A 14639-nucleotide genomic window follows, 5' to 3' on the forward strand; every position below is an offset into this window, starting at 1 on the left:
AATGTGAGATTTGTCAGGATTGAAAGACATATTCCAGGTGTTTGACCAGCTTGTGATTTTTTTTCCAGGTGTGCAGAGAGTGAAGAGGCTGCTGTCTGTCAATTTGAGGGATGAGAGATTGTACTGCAGACAATAAATGACCTGAAACCAATTATATTATTCCTGGTACAAATATACACATTGTTAAAAGTAAATAATGACCTTTGAGAAAGACTTTTTATAATGACACGGGGACTGCTGTTGGACAGACTTTCAATGCCCTCCCCACCCGTCATGTCACGTTCACATGTCAAACTCACAGATATGCGGAAAAGATATACTGAAACGCAAAAGAAACTTACCACTTGTTTGAAATGTAATAAAATTGTAACAGTTCAAAATAAAACAAACCAACAATTGTTAATTGAAACATTGGCATTTTATTGATGACATGTCAAGTTTTTGACCAAGATACACCATCTCACAAGTTTGTTCTACAGAACAGCACAGGGTGCAATGTCAGTCCCCTTTCAATAGCGTGTGTGGCCACCATTGTTTAGGATACAGGCAGTGCATCGTCGGCGCATACTGCCTCCCAGTCTTTGGATGGATTGCTGCTGGATTCTGTCCCACTCGGTCCTCAATGTCTGAAGCCATCTGACTTAGGACCATCTGCCTGTCCTGCCTTGCAGTGGTGACTCTTGGCCTCCCTGATCGAGGTCTGTCATCTGCAGAGTTGTGGAGGGTGTCTCTGTCCACCAGGGCCGATATTGTCTGGTGTGAACAGCCAAGGCGACGTGCCACCTCACGGTAGCTCAATCCGCCTTGCAGCATGCCCAAGGCATGCTGCCGTTGATCCCTTGACAATCGTGGCATGTTGATTGAAATGCCCATTTTGCACTGGCCTTTTTAAAGCCAATATCAAGACATCACGTGCAGCTCATTAAAATCATCCCGTACCCCTTGACGAATCACTGACAGTCAAAACGGCTGTTCAACAGCTGTGCTATGAAGTGACCATTGAAGGTTCTAGTGACCATCCGTGACCGTTTTGTCTGACAGTAAGGACACTATTGTCCACAAATAAGTTCACACATTTACTACATGCAGTGTTATTGTTGATATTTGATGGTTTAAAAGGTGGTAAGTTTCTTTTACGTTTCAGTATATATATGGAAATCCCGTGGAATTGCAACTCTCAGGTGACCAGGAGCAGCCTAATTGGGCCAATAAATGACCTGAAATCAATATCTTCTTCCTGATGTGTATATACACATCATTAAAAGTAAGTAATAACCTCAGTCAAATTTCTAATGACATGGGTTTAAGCCATGCTTGAGAGAATGCCACATAGTTATTTGGGTGGTGGAAAAGTTAATACACTGCTGCCTCGATCGCTGAGGCCAATCTTCACAAGGCCCATTACACCTATCAGCTCAAAATCCTTTTAACTGTCGCTTTGGTAGTTTTACAATTTAGAGAGAACTTGAAGGAAGGGTGAGTATGACAGCTCTGAGACGTCTTTGGCTTCACATAGCAGAAAGCACCAACATGGCGGCCATGAGATTTTTCATGAAATAAGAAATTGTGGGTGGAGTGAGGAAAACTGTCCAAACAATGGGTAGAACAGAATCTAACACACACACACACACACACACACACACGAATATTATTGTCGTGCAACCGGGATTTGAGGCCTGCCACGAGGGGGAGAACTTGGGTCCCTCTCGAATGCTTGGTCCTGAGGCCGCCAGTCACAGATAACTCCATGCACCGGCAGATTGCTAAGCAACCATGAACACTGATTGGCAGGGCCAATCTGGGCAGGGTTGCATTACTTCGCCTGATACCTTACTTGTGAACGGCCGGCTAAATGGGGTCATGTGCCCTCAGCGCACACTCCGATTACTGCTGAGCATTTCAGTGAGTGTGTGCTGGCTAACGAAGCAAATTATTGGGGAATAACTTCCCATCTAACCTTTCTTGTGCACTACATAGGATCAATAAAGGAAAAGACAACCAAGACAGATTGGAAATAGGAAGAAAGAATTACTTATTACAAACACACAAGCAAGCAATCATTTAAAAGTAAGTATTTATAAGCAAGTACGCAAAAAGGCACATAAGAGCAGATTTAACCATAACATGTATTCTTATTCAATCTTACTTACACAAAAGACTTGGCCATAATTCACTGAGAGACAAAGAATATAACAAGAAGGACTTGAATATAAAATAAAACTAACGTATGGAGAAAAGGAAAGCAGTCTTTCGTTCTCTCCCTCACAGCTCACACAAATATACAGGATAATGTGGAGGAAAATCGATGGGGAACATGGACAGTGGTTATGTGACGTGATGGGGACACGCAGTCACGTCCCTGAGGTGCCAAGACCCAATAAGCGAGTCCTCTCTGGCGTCCCAGACCCCCGTTGATGAGGTGCCGCTGTTCACCCTCCTTGTCCTTCATGGTTGACAGGATCGAGAGGGCAGGATGATGCTCATGGAAGGAGTGTTCTCTTTCCACGGAAGCTCGACACTAACTGCTCGTGAAACCTTCCTTTCTTTACCCTCACACCCTTTTGTTCCTTCCCTCACGAGCCTTCTCTTCCGCTTTCTTCCTTTTGCTTTTCTCAGGCTTTCTGTTTTCCGAGTTGTCTGCTCAGGAGCACTTTTCATCCCTACTTGTGCGAGCTTGTCCCTTGTGCTTCTGCCTTTCTGCTTCTTCTGCACATCAGCTCTCTTCTCTCCTCCCACATGCCTTATCCCCCTCCCATTGGTCCGCAGCCGATGGGGGCGGGTGCACGACGTCACTTGTGGAAATTGCTACACCATTCTGAGGGAACTTTCATCGAAGCCCCTGGCTCACCATCAAACATGCCCAAAGCTGTGACAAGAGCCCCCAGCCCCCTCCCCGCACACGCGAAATGCCCAGTCACACTGTACCACGCCTGTGAGAAGTGCAGCACCTCTTAGGTCATGACGAGCACCAAGCATAATGAACATGAATGTGAAATGCGATTATGAACATTCATGCAAAAGCACCCAATGGGTTATTAAGCAATGTGTGGATGGAGAGAACATGGAAAGGAACCCCTCACGACTGAGGGACGACCGAACGGTCACGGGATTGAAGGTAACACCGATTGGGTGAAGGAGTGACTGTTGAAAGGATGTTTGATGGAGGGAGATTATTGGTAGACTGTTGAAACAGTAACAGAGAGATTGAACAGGCCGAAGGGGAAAAGGAGGGAAGATTGAAAGTAACAGAGGGATTGAACAGAATGATGGTGTGAAGGAAGAAAGATTGAAAGTAACAGAGGAGGAAGGGGAAGATATAACACAGGACAAATACAGCCGAGCCCTTTGACAAGGGACTAAGGACTATCTATAGTCTATACAAAGACTAATGAAATATCTGATCCTCAGGCTACCGACCTGTCCATGTATGCTCTCCCCCTGGGGTAAGTTTTCCAAAACCATAACAATATGCTTGTTCTCTTCGCTGACGACTCCACCCTCTGCCGTACCATCGGTCATCCCTCAGACTGGCAAGCAGCAGCTTCTTCACTCACTGCAGATCTGGATAAAATCACAAACTGGTCCAACACGTGGAACATGTCTTTTAATCCGGACAAATCTCACACTTCACTATGTCTCTCCGAAAGGACCGTTTAGAAAACCCCCATCTACTTTCTCAACAATGCTCTGGAAGAAATCCTTTCTTTCAAGCTTCTGGGACTCACTTTCTGCCATGATCTTTCCTGGGAAAGACACATTTCCAACCTCGCCACCAAAGCCAGTCACCGATTGGGAATCCTCCATCGTGCAAAGTCCTTCCTCGACCCACTTGAGCTCCTGACCACTGACAAAGCTTTTGTCCACAGCCTGATGGAGTACTGCTCTCCCCTCTGGGCTGGTGCTCCTGCCTCCCACCTTTCTCGGCTTCACGCTGTGGAAACCAAGGCATTTAGGATCATTGGCATCTCCCGCAATGAGGCTGAGTCTTTGGGCCTCTCACTCTCCCACCGCAGGCAGGTCGGTGGTCTTTCTGTCATCTCCCATCTCCTCTCCAGCCATGCCCCCCCTGCTCTCTCTGCGATTTGTCCCCACCACATTTCCGCAGGGCGCTCAAGGTCTGCCAACAACCCCCTTCTGGTAAAACTACCAAAATCATGATTCATTGCTCACCTTCACTCTTTCATTCCTCTTTTTTCCCACCATTGGAATAAACTCCCTCACTCTATTCATTCACATTCTTCCCTCTAGGCCTTCAAAACAGCTGTTCACCACCACCTCTTATCATCCCCCATCCAAATCCTCAATCTTTTCTGCCCCTGATCATCCACCCAAGCCCACCTTCTTCAAATTCCCTGCTTTCAATCCTGGTGTTGGCTTAGTGGTTAGGGTGGCGGCTTGGGATCCTAGGGTCCTGAGTTCAAGCCCTGTCATCTGCTGAATTAATACACCAGGGGGTTGACTCAGCCTGTCATCCTTCTGAGGTCGGCGAAATGAGTACCAGTCCAGTGTGTGTACTGGTAGAGGGGCACTGCATCAGCGACACAGTCGCGCTTCAAGAAATGATAGCTACCCCGGCAGCTAAGCTGCCATACGACCACCACCCTGCTTTCATTCCTGAAAGTCCCTGTAATGTCCATCTTGTATTCCCCATGTTCTCTGCCCTATCCCTCTCCCTTCCACAGATCTCCTCATGTCTCTGTTCCCCACTGTTTTGTCCTTCCCATTCCCGCCCATCTTGTCTCATACCCCCCTTGCTGTGCGTTGTGTGTTCGCTCTCACACGAGCCTCGCCAAGGTATACCAAAAATATATATATATATATATTAAGATTTAGCTCAATACTGCATGGTGTAAGGTGTTCTCGAACCCTCTAGTTGTCTATTGTTTTGTGCTAAGTTTACATTGAAAGCTTTTACTTATTTATTCCCATTCACTTCACAAGTTTTCAGTGCAACAGCAACTTGTAAAATGTATATACTGATGATGCATTTATTTTGGTGCTGCTAAGGCCGAGGTCACAATTGCCACGGCGGCCGTGAGGTCTCCAAAATCTGCGGCCACTAGCAATTATACGGTGGCCGCAGTATTTCCACGGTCAAACAATGTAGCAGTCACATGTGTTTTTATATTTCTCGGAGCCGCACGGCGTATTTCGAAATCGTGGAGACCGAAAACGTGGGGGTGCCGTACGGTCTTTGATTTGATGTCGCACGGTGACCTTAGGGCGTTCCTGCGGCGGCCATAGAATTTTCAAGGCAGACGCAAGTTCGCCTCAAGGTGCCTGCAAGGCGACCGCAGGGGGGCCCTAAGGCGAACGTGCGGCCAGACCGACGGTAACGAGTGGGTATATATACACCAGTTCTTTTTTTTAACTGAAATAAAAAATACCAGTATATATATAACTGAATATACTATAACTATAATATACCGTGGTGCCCCCAGAATCCGAACGCCCCATTGTTTGAACAAATTGGAATCCGAACAATTTTTTTGAGAAAATTTTTCCCTAAAAACCTCATACATTTAAAAAAACCGAACACAACGTAGCGTTCATGTTTGTTCACGTGTCTCCCCCACCTGTTCGAGCCGCATCTTCGCGCTTTGTTCATTCAGTTCGTCGGTGGAAGTACTCGTGAAAGCATCTCTCGTGTGTCGATCGATACTTTAGGCCTCAGTCACATTTACTCTATGACGAGGATACGGCGGCCATACGCCCTCTGAATTGACAGAAACGTGCGGCAAAGAAACTGAGGTGGCCTCAGGGTGGCCCTACGCCGTTTGGCTATCTTTTACAGGCCGTAGGGTCGCCATGGAATTATAGCGCGGAGTTATAACTTTTTTTAATTTCTACGTTCGCCGTAGCAATTCGACAAAGCCAAGCTATGACGTAGATGTGTTCCACGTCGACCGTACATAGGGCGTACGGTGGGCTTGCGTTATTCGTGCGGCTGCCGTAAGCTCTTCTCAATGAAAAATGAATTTTCCCAACCCCCAAAAATTACGGCGGCCGCACTATTTCCACGGTCTCCGTACGTTCGCCTTAGGGCCCCCCTGCAGCCCCCCTGCGGTTGCCTTGCAGGCACCTTGAGGCGAACTTGCGTCTGCCTTGAAAATTCTATGGCCGCCGCAGGGACGCCCTAAGGTCACCGTGCGACATCAAATCAAAGACCGTACGGCACCCCCACGTTTTCGGTCTCCACAATTTATAAACACGCTGTGCGGCTCCCCGAAAAATAAAAACATATGTGACTGCTACATTGTGTGACCGTGGAAATACTGCGGCCGCTTTATAATTGCTAGTGCCCGTACATTTTTTTAGACCCTCCGGCCGCCGAGACAAATGTGACAGGCCTTCCCTCATGTTTTCACCTTCATTTGTGATGTTTGTTTTTTTTTAATCATCTTGTGTTTTAATTAATAACAAAAAAAGCAATCCAATCACGTTGTGTGACGGACTGTCGGGCAAGGATTTAATTTCACAGCAAAACCAGTTGTAATTTGGAATATCCATGATTACCTCAGCCCGATGCGTTTGATGAAAGTGATTGTGGTTCTGCGGGCATCATGTTTGATGAGCTGCCCTGGGGGCAGCGCTCTCGCAGAGTGCGCGAGCAATCGGAACCCAGGCCCGAGCTCGAGCGTGTGTGGACCTTTAGATGTGGTGATTGTACCAGTTTACATACAATACACCACCACCGAAGGTCATTTACTCATCCTATTCTACCTTAAACATGGGGAATTTCAGTTTAAAGTGTCTTGAAAGTGGGTTTTCTTTGGGTCCACGAACGGATTAATTCACTTTCCATTATTTCTTATTGGGAAAATATTTTTGGAATCCGAACTTTTTGCAATCCGAACAGCCTCCTGGAACGAATTAAATTGGGATTCTGGGGGCACCACTGTATAGACCAGCGTTTCTCAACCTTTTTACCCTTGTGGAACCCTTGAAATAGTTTTCATGTCTCAGGGAACCCCTGCATAAAAGTTATTATATACCATTATTAATATCTAGCTCTTTTATATTTGTATTGTAGTTCACGTGGTAAATATAATATTTTTTTTTCGGATACCTGGTTTAAGGAAAAAATGACCCCCTTTTTGTCAAATTTATTGGCAATGACACAGACAGACCACGTCATCAGTGGTGACGTCATCACGTACAGGCCGTGTGCCGTGTTCAATGACGAGTCGTTATTCCGGGCGTCCATTGCGCATCGTGCTTCGAGTGGGTGACGTCATCACGTACAGGCCGTGTGCCGTGTTCAATGACGAGTCGTTATTCCGGGCGTCCATCGCACTTCGTGGTTGTTATAGTTGTTATAATATAACATTCCCTATGGTTGTTATAATTGTAAATAATATAAGAGGTTGAAGCCTCTATTATAATAACCAAGGAGTTTCCAACAATATGCCGTACGTGTATAGTAAAATTACGAATATTAAATCAAACAAAAAGTACTCAAATACATTAGCCTATTTATTACTGCTTCTCGTGGAACCCCTAGCGACCTCTTGCGGAACCCTAGGGTTCCGGGGAACCCCAGTTGAGAAACACTGGTATAGTCGAACACCTATACTCCGATCTCTGGCGGTAGTGCACGGTCGACGCAGACTGCCACGGAGGCCGTACGTAGGTGCACGGTGGGCGTAGGGGAACCGTGCGTCGACCGTGGAAATAGTGCGGCCGCCGTAATTTTTGGGGGGTTGGAAAAATTCATTTTTCATTGAGAAGAGCTTACGGCAGCCGCACGGAAAACGCAAGCCCACTGTATGCCCTACGCACGGTCGACGTGGAACACATCTACGTCAGAGCTTGGCTTGTAGAATTGCGACGGCGAACGTAGAAATGAAAAAAAGTTATAACTCCGCGCTATAATTCCACAGCAACCCTACGGCCTGTAAAAGATAGCCAAACGGCGTAGGGCCACCCTGAGGCCACCTCAGTTTCTCTGCGGCCGCCGCACGTTTCTGTCAATTCAGAGGGCGTACGGCCACCGTATCCTCGCCGTAGAGCAAATGTGACTTAGGCCTAAACAAATGTGGTTGCTTTGAGCACAATCGTCCTTCAGTTAATTTTGTTTTAAACAGCCCTTTTTGTAACCACAATTTATCGGTTTACCAAAGAACCACCATGATTTTCACTCGATGATGTTGTGGTTAGAGCGTCCATTGTGAGTCTGGGAGGTCAGCGGTTGAATTCCTGGCCCAGTCATAACAAAGATTTTAAAAATGGTATGTGCTGCTTCCTTGCTTGACACTCAACACTTAAAAGGATGGAGCACGGACAAACAACCACATGTTGGCAATACTAGCGCAGGCTTTGATGAGCATGATGGCTTCTTCCTGCGTCAAAGCTGAAATTCCTTGTAGGTATAGCCGAGCTGGTTTTGGATGCAAGCGTGGGAGTCTGTCATTTTGTTTGCCTCAAAGTGACATTCCACCCTCACTTTGTTGCTTCTTCATGAATTTTGTTGAGTGCTTCCTCTTCTTTTACTGCGTCACCATTATTGTGTCACAATTCTTATTTTTCAATCTCAAGAAACACTGCCATGGATTATTGTGCTACACGCTGTTCTGAGTGATGCCTGTCTCTTTCAGAAATGTGGTCAGGCTCCAGACATGTTTTACTGCATGAGACTGTTGGAAGAGACTGGAATCTGTGTGGTTCCAGGCAGTGGTTTTGGGCAACTTGAAGGAACCCATCACTTCAGGTCTGGGTTTCATTTGTTTTTTATCCACTTGGACACAAATTGTTTGAACTCCCACATCTTGAGTGGCAACAAAACTAACCATTTCAGGTTAAGCCATCTCACTTTATTTGTTTCGGAGACATGTTTACCATATTGGAGAATATTACATTGTGTTTTGGGGAAAGTGTGAACTCTTCATGTTATTGTAACTGGGTGGTGAAAAGGTGGTGGAGGGGTGCTTATGTTCAGACTACTGTGCTGATCGCATCAGGATTTAAGTTTTGTTGGGCAGTTTGGAAGAGGGCTTTTTCCTGAAATTTCTTTATTAATTTTCCATCTGAAGTTGACTTTTCACAACGTGCTGTTTCAAAGTGAATGACACCAGTGTTGCTCTGATTTAATTTACACAATGAAAATGAAGGTTTGTTGTTCGATTTGTTTTGTTGATTGACCCAAAACTGAAAATTCTATCTTTGTTGTTTTTTTTTTTTTTAACCTGTGAGATCAAGTACTCATTTCTGTATTACTGGCTAAAAAAAGTTTTTTTTTTTTTGTACTTCCACTTATTGTGGTGGCATGATTTGATGCTTTCAACTGGCTATGAACAACATTGCATCACCACTGCTACTGAGTATGGAGACACCACTGATGCAATGCTCCGATTACCAATTCACTGGCACTCATTTTGCTGACCTCAGAAGGATGACAGGCTGAGTCAACCCCACCCTGGTGTTAATTCAGCAGCTGACAGGGCTTGAACTCAGGACCCTAATATCCCAAGCCCACCACTCTAACGACTAAGCCACTAAGCCAACACCAGGCTTGGCTAAACATTGCCAAGTTGTATTTTAATAACCGAACATGATGCATGCCTTCACCGAAAACATGGCATTCCGTGTATACGCGGTGGCGTACAGAAAGTTATACAAATGAGAAAGAGACAAAGACAGGCGAAAGGGAAAATAAAAATTGGCACGTCTTGTGTGATTGGAACATTGCAGTTGAGCCTCACAAAGAGGAGTCTTGTGTGGTATAGCCTCATGAGTAGGAGTCTTGTGTGATTGGAACAAGTACGGTAGATGATCGTAAATCATCTTGAGCTCTTCAAACCGTTAAAGGTGTTGATGCAGTCCAATGGGGTTCGAAATCTGCTGCACAATAAAAACCCTGCTTTAAAGAGCGAGTATTTGTTTGTCCACTCTTGGAAAACTCCTGAATAGAGGCGGTTTTGTGTGAAAGCCAATACGTGAGCAGCAAGCAATGTGACCTCGGGTGGTATGAATGTGGCCACAGCAAATGGTACATAAATGGTGTGATAGAAAACTGAGAGGGCGAGGGGCAAAACCCTGGGAATGCAGCAGTTGTGAAAAAGTTGGCCACCAACTCCTTCCAAAGGCGCTTTGGATGAACCTGTCCATTGTGAAATTGCAATTGGTCTCTGAATTAGGTCATACATGATTTGTATGTTCGAGCAGTGCTCTGTGGACTCCTCCCCCAACTCCTTTCCTCCTCTGGGAGTGGGATGAAGTTGGAGGTGGGTTAAAACCTGGCACTTTCTTTGGCATATAGATTGATGTCCAGCCAAGTGTTGTTCTTAACATAACTGCACTGTGAGGATTTATGTTGTAACTGTCGTGGTTAAAGCATGCCGACATTCTCACAGCACACTGGAACTCTTTACTTGCTTTTGATGCAAGTCGATTACTTAAGTTTGTGGTGCTTTTTACTTTTAACCTCCACCACACAATGCTTGTTCCACGAGAACATATTGGGCCCAATACATTTTTGAACAAGAAAAAGAGCACTCGGAGATTGCAGACCCTCGGCAGGACTCGTTTTGTGTGGTGCATTTTGTGTACTGGTGTGTTACGTAATTAATGAGACATCATGAGAACTGCCACCTTAAAACTGCTGGCAGTGATGACCGGTTCAGCCATTTCAGAGATTTTTGAAGGTTTATTTATTTATTTATAAACGATATGGCTGCCGAATCACATGACCTATGACATCATCAAAAACCTTTTTGTGGACCATTTTATCCCGAGATGACCCTCAAACATTTTCATACTGATCAGATGTGTAGCGTTCTACATATGCAATTATGACGTCATAACGAAGGCACCTATGACATCATAAAAAATCACACTCATTCCCCATGAGGAGTACTTTCAACGTGCCAAGTTTCAATTTTTTCCTTTGTGCGGTTTCAGAGATAGAGGTCCAAAGTTTTTTTCCGTTTTTCCAACATGGCTGCCACACCACGTGACCTATGACGTCATAATTATCATTAAAACATTCTACATGAGTAGAAACACCTATGATGAACATTTTTTTCTCAATCCGACAAGCAGTTGCGGAGAAAACACACGAAAGTTCTGTGCGGACAAACAAACAAACAGACAGACCCAAATGCAATGCCCTCTGGTTTGGCGAGGGTAAATGTCCTGCTCTAGATCTTTTTTGAGCCCTATCTCTCAATGGTGAGGAATCACTTCAAAAATTCTAGTATTCGGATCTGAATCTGGATCTTCATCAAGATCTAATCGGTTCGTCCTTGTCACACACCGAACCTGTCCACCATATTTCATCCGGATCCGTCCACAACTTTTTGAGATATCCTGTACACAGACAAACAGACAGCCAGACAGGGGTGAAAACATAACCTCCTTCCACCTTCGGTGGTGGAGGTAATGACAGTTATGACTATTAATAAAGAAATACTTGTCTCTGTGAAGTCTCGTGTTCCGGCTGCATTGGTAAAGACGAGACAAACCAGCCACTTGTGCCCTGACAAAGGGGTGATGCCCAATGTCAGTCGCACCTCATTTCCCATGGTGGGAAACGTATCCTGAACTTCTATTTCATTTGATCATATCACAACGGATTTGAACCGAAAGAAAAATGATTTCCTGGAGGATGACGTCAAACCAATTCACCATTTGCTTTTAACACAAAGCCCACATGATTAACTTTTCAAGGAAGCAACTTGATGACCCGATTCGATCCACTTACCCTTGCTATAGAAGAGAAGATGCTGCAAATGTACCCTCTTGATAAAGGATATGCTGGATGTTGTTTTTTTGCCTTTGCCTTCCCAGCTGAAGTGTGGCCAAAAGTGTTTAGAATTTGGCCATAGTACCCACAAGCCTTCTCATTTTGAAATGTTCTGTGGCTTGCTACCCCATCTAACAGGACAGCATGCTATCATGTAATCAATGCCTTCCCTGCAAAGCACCAGCCAGCAGTTTGGTTGGATCGTATTCCATCAGGAATCAAAGTGCTAAAATAAAACTCTTTTGCCTTGCTAAGATTTATGAAAGAGGTTCTGAGAATAATCGGTGGCCCTGGATTTTGAGTTGTGTGGACATTCAAAAAAAACCAAAAACCACATGGTTATTTTTTGAGATGTATACACAATCTAAGGCATGCTGATATCAGGGAGGTATGATAAGGCAAACATCTTTCCATATAAATCATATGCTTATTCTGTTTGTCTTTCCAACGATTTTCTCTTCAACTACTCGACCAGGGACCGTGACAAATATTATTATAAAGGCCTTTGTCCGAGGAGTTCCGGTTGTATATAATTTTTTCCCATTACCAATGACCTTTATATGTTTTGTTTTTAATCATTGAGCTTACTTTTCCTCTATTTTTACTGAAGAATTGCGAGACGATGAAATCTCACGAGAATGTGATTTAAGCATTTTATTTTTTTAATTTGCTTTTAATATTCTTAACAAATGGGAACCGGAATGTTGTTCGGAACGGGAGGGGAGTATGTAGAGTTGGGTGAGTGGCTGGGAGGCAAAGAGTTGGGAGAGAGAGGTTGAGAACTTGTGGTTAGGAGGAGGGGGGAAGTTGAGGACTTGAAGAAGAAAGGGGGAGGGGAGGACAGATTTGAGAGAGGGGGTTGAGGCTTGGTTGGAAGGGGAAGTCGACAACTTGGGGATGGGAGGAGAGGTTGCGGACTTCGAGTTGGGAGGGGAGGGTTTGCTGGCTTGAAGAAGAATGTGGATGAGGAAGACAGAGACATGGGGTGGAAGAAGGCAGAGAGGGGACAGAGTTGGGAGAAGGGATGGTGGTGTTGGGGTGAGGGGGGTTGAGGACTTGGGGGTGGGATAGGGGTGCATTGAGGACTTGGGGTGGGAGAGGGGAGCATTGGGGACTTGAAGACTTGGGATTTGGAGGGGAGTTGACAATGGTGGGGGTTGAGGACTTAGTGTTTGGTGTGGATGGGGTTGAGGACTTGGTGTTGGGGAGGGGGGGACTGAGTACATGAGGATGAGGGGGTTGGAAAAGTTGACTTGAAGAACAAAGGGGGAGGGAGAAATTAGGGTGGGGTGGCAGAGTGGACATAGGGTTGAAGAGGGGGTTGAAGACTTAAGTGGGGTGGGAATTGAAGCCGTGGGGTTAAGGACAGGGTTGAGTGGGGTGTTGCGGACTTGAGGTTAGGAAGGGGTGTGATTGCGGACTTGAAAATTTTTGGGTGGTTGACTTTAAGAAGGGAAAAGGAGAGGACATGGAGTTGGAGTGACGGGGGGGGGTCAATTTCCCCAAGTCCCTGCTAGTATATTACTTAGAATTTCCCCAAGAAATTGGGGAAATTTCCCCAAGTCCCTGCTAGTATATTACTTAAAGGTGTGTGTGCGTACATCATGTTTTATTTAAGAATTCTAAGGAGTTCCTGATGTCATAAAATAATAAAAATGGGACCATTGGAAAGCTAATAATCGATTGGCTTGGGACGAAAATTTGTGTTTGTCTAATAAATAATTCATCAGATGTCTGTCTGTTCGTTTTTTGCATGGACCGCTAACCACCAAATTTGGCACACAGCCCAAGTCCAATCCGGGATTGTCCTAACGGTATTTTCATATGCCACCTGAGCCTTTAAAGATCACTTTTCTGTCTTTTTCATTTATATGCAATCTCATTGGTTAACAAATATCACGTGACATATAACACGGCCAAAGGCCAGCACACCTAATTCGTCGAGCTCTGTCTTCCACTCATTGGCTCATTGCACAGCTGGCCTGACTCTACGCACAATTGGAACCTTAACTAAATCTAATAAGTAAGATCCATCAGATGTCTGTCTGTTCGCGTTTTTCGCAAAGACCGCTGGGTCGCCAATCACCAAATTTGGCACACAGACCAAATCTGACCCCGGGGGTTGTCCTAAGTGTATTTTCATCCACAACCTCAGCTTTTAAAGACCCCAAAGAACCATGTCCTTTTTTTACATGCTTGAGAGAAGACTTTTTACATGCTTGGGAGATAAGACCCCGAAGAACCTAAGACCCTAAAAAACATTGAATTCCCCAAACACAACTAAGACACTTTAAAAACCCCAAAGATGGTTAAATCCCTAAGACTCTTGAAGATCCTTAAGACCCCAAAGACTCCTCAGAGCCAGAAGACCCTGAAGAACTGTAAGACCCTAATAACTTGTAAGACCCTTAAGACCTCTCTACCCACTGGTGTTCTGGCACTCCTGTCCCCTACACAGTCCCACCCCGTCAGTTCTCCTGCTCCTGATCCACCTGTCCCATTCTCAGCCCTGCGGTTCTCCTGCTTCTCAGTACCCCTCCCCCTCCCCCCCCATGCCCAGGCAATGCGGGTAACCCTGCTAGTTTAATCTAAAGATGCCCATTTTAAAAAGCCCGTCTCTCCGGGATGGAAGGAGAAGCAGGATTTGAAGCTTAATGTAGCGGTTCCAATGGTATGACAGCAGGAACCCTTTAGAATAAAGCCTAACAGACATGGAAGGAGCACACAAAATTATATAAAGTAATATGAAACAATAAAAAATATATCTAAAAGTACAGAGGAGCACAAACACCACAACCAGGATGACACCAACAACTATCATAACCTTTGAGATGGGCTATCTCCATGCTGCAGGTATGTTCGTGCAGAAATGACCAGGGTTCTCTCTCTATCGAGT

At 45.1% G+C, this 14639-nt stretch overlaps 1 protein-coding gene across 6 annotated transcripts in view; it reads left to right on the plus strand.

The window, feature by feature from the left end:
• LOC147023222 (alanine aminotransferase 2-like) overlaps nucleotides 1-14639 on the plus strand; it is a 98749-nt gene that overhangs the window by 82551 nt on the left and 1559 nt on the right. For all 6 annotated transcript variants that reach the window (XM_085888397.1, XM_085888395.1, XM_085888393.1 and 3 more), the window contains one exon: nucleotides 8598-8710. In XM_085888397.1, coding sequence (XP_085744523.1) covers nucleotides 8598-8710 — 113 coding nt within the window. The remainder of the gene's footprint in view (nucleotides 1-8597; nucleotides 8711-14639) is intronic.

Source organism: Eptatretus burgeri, chromosome 7 (genome assembly GCF_056783735.1).
Source record: "Eptatretus burgeri isolate ZD-2024b chromosome 7, Ebu_testis_v1, whole genome shotgun sequence".
In the NCBI taxonomy this organism is placed as follows: Eukaryota; Metazoa; Chordata; class Myxini; order Myxiniformes; family Myxinidae; genus Eptatretus; species Eptatretus burgeri.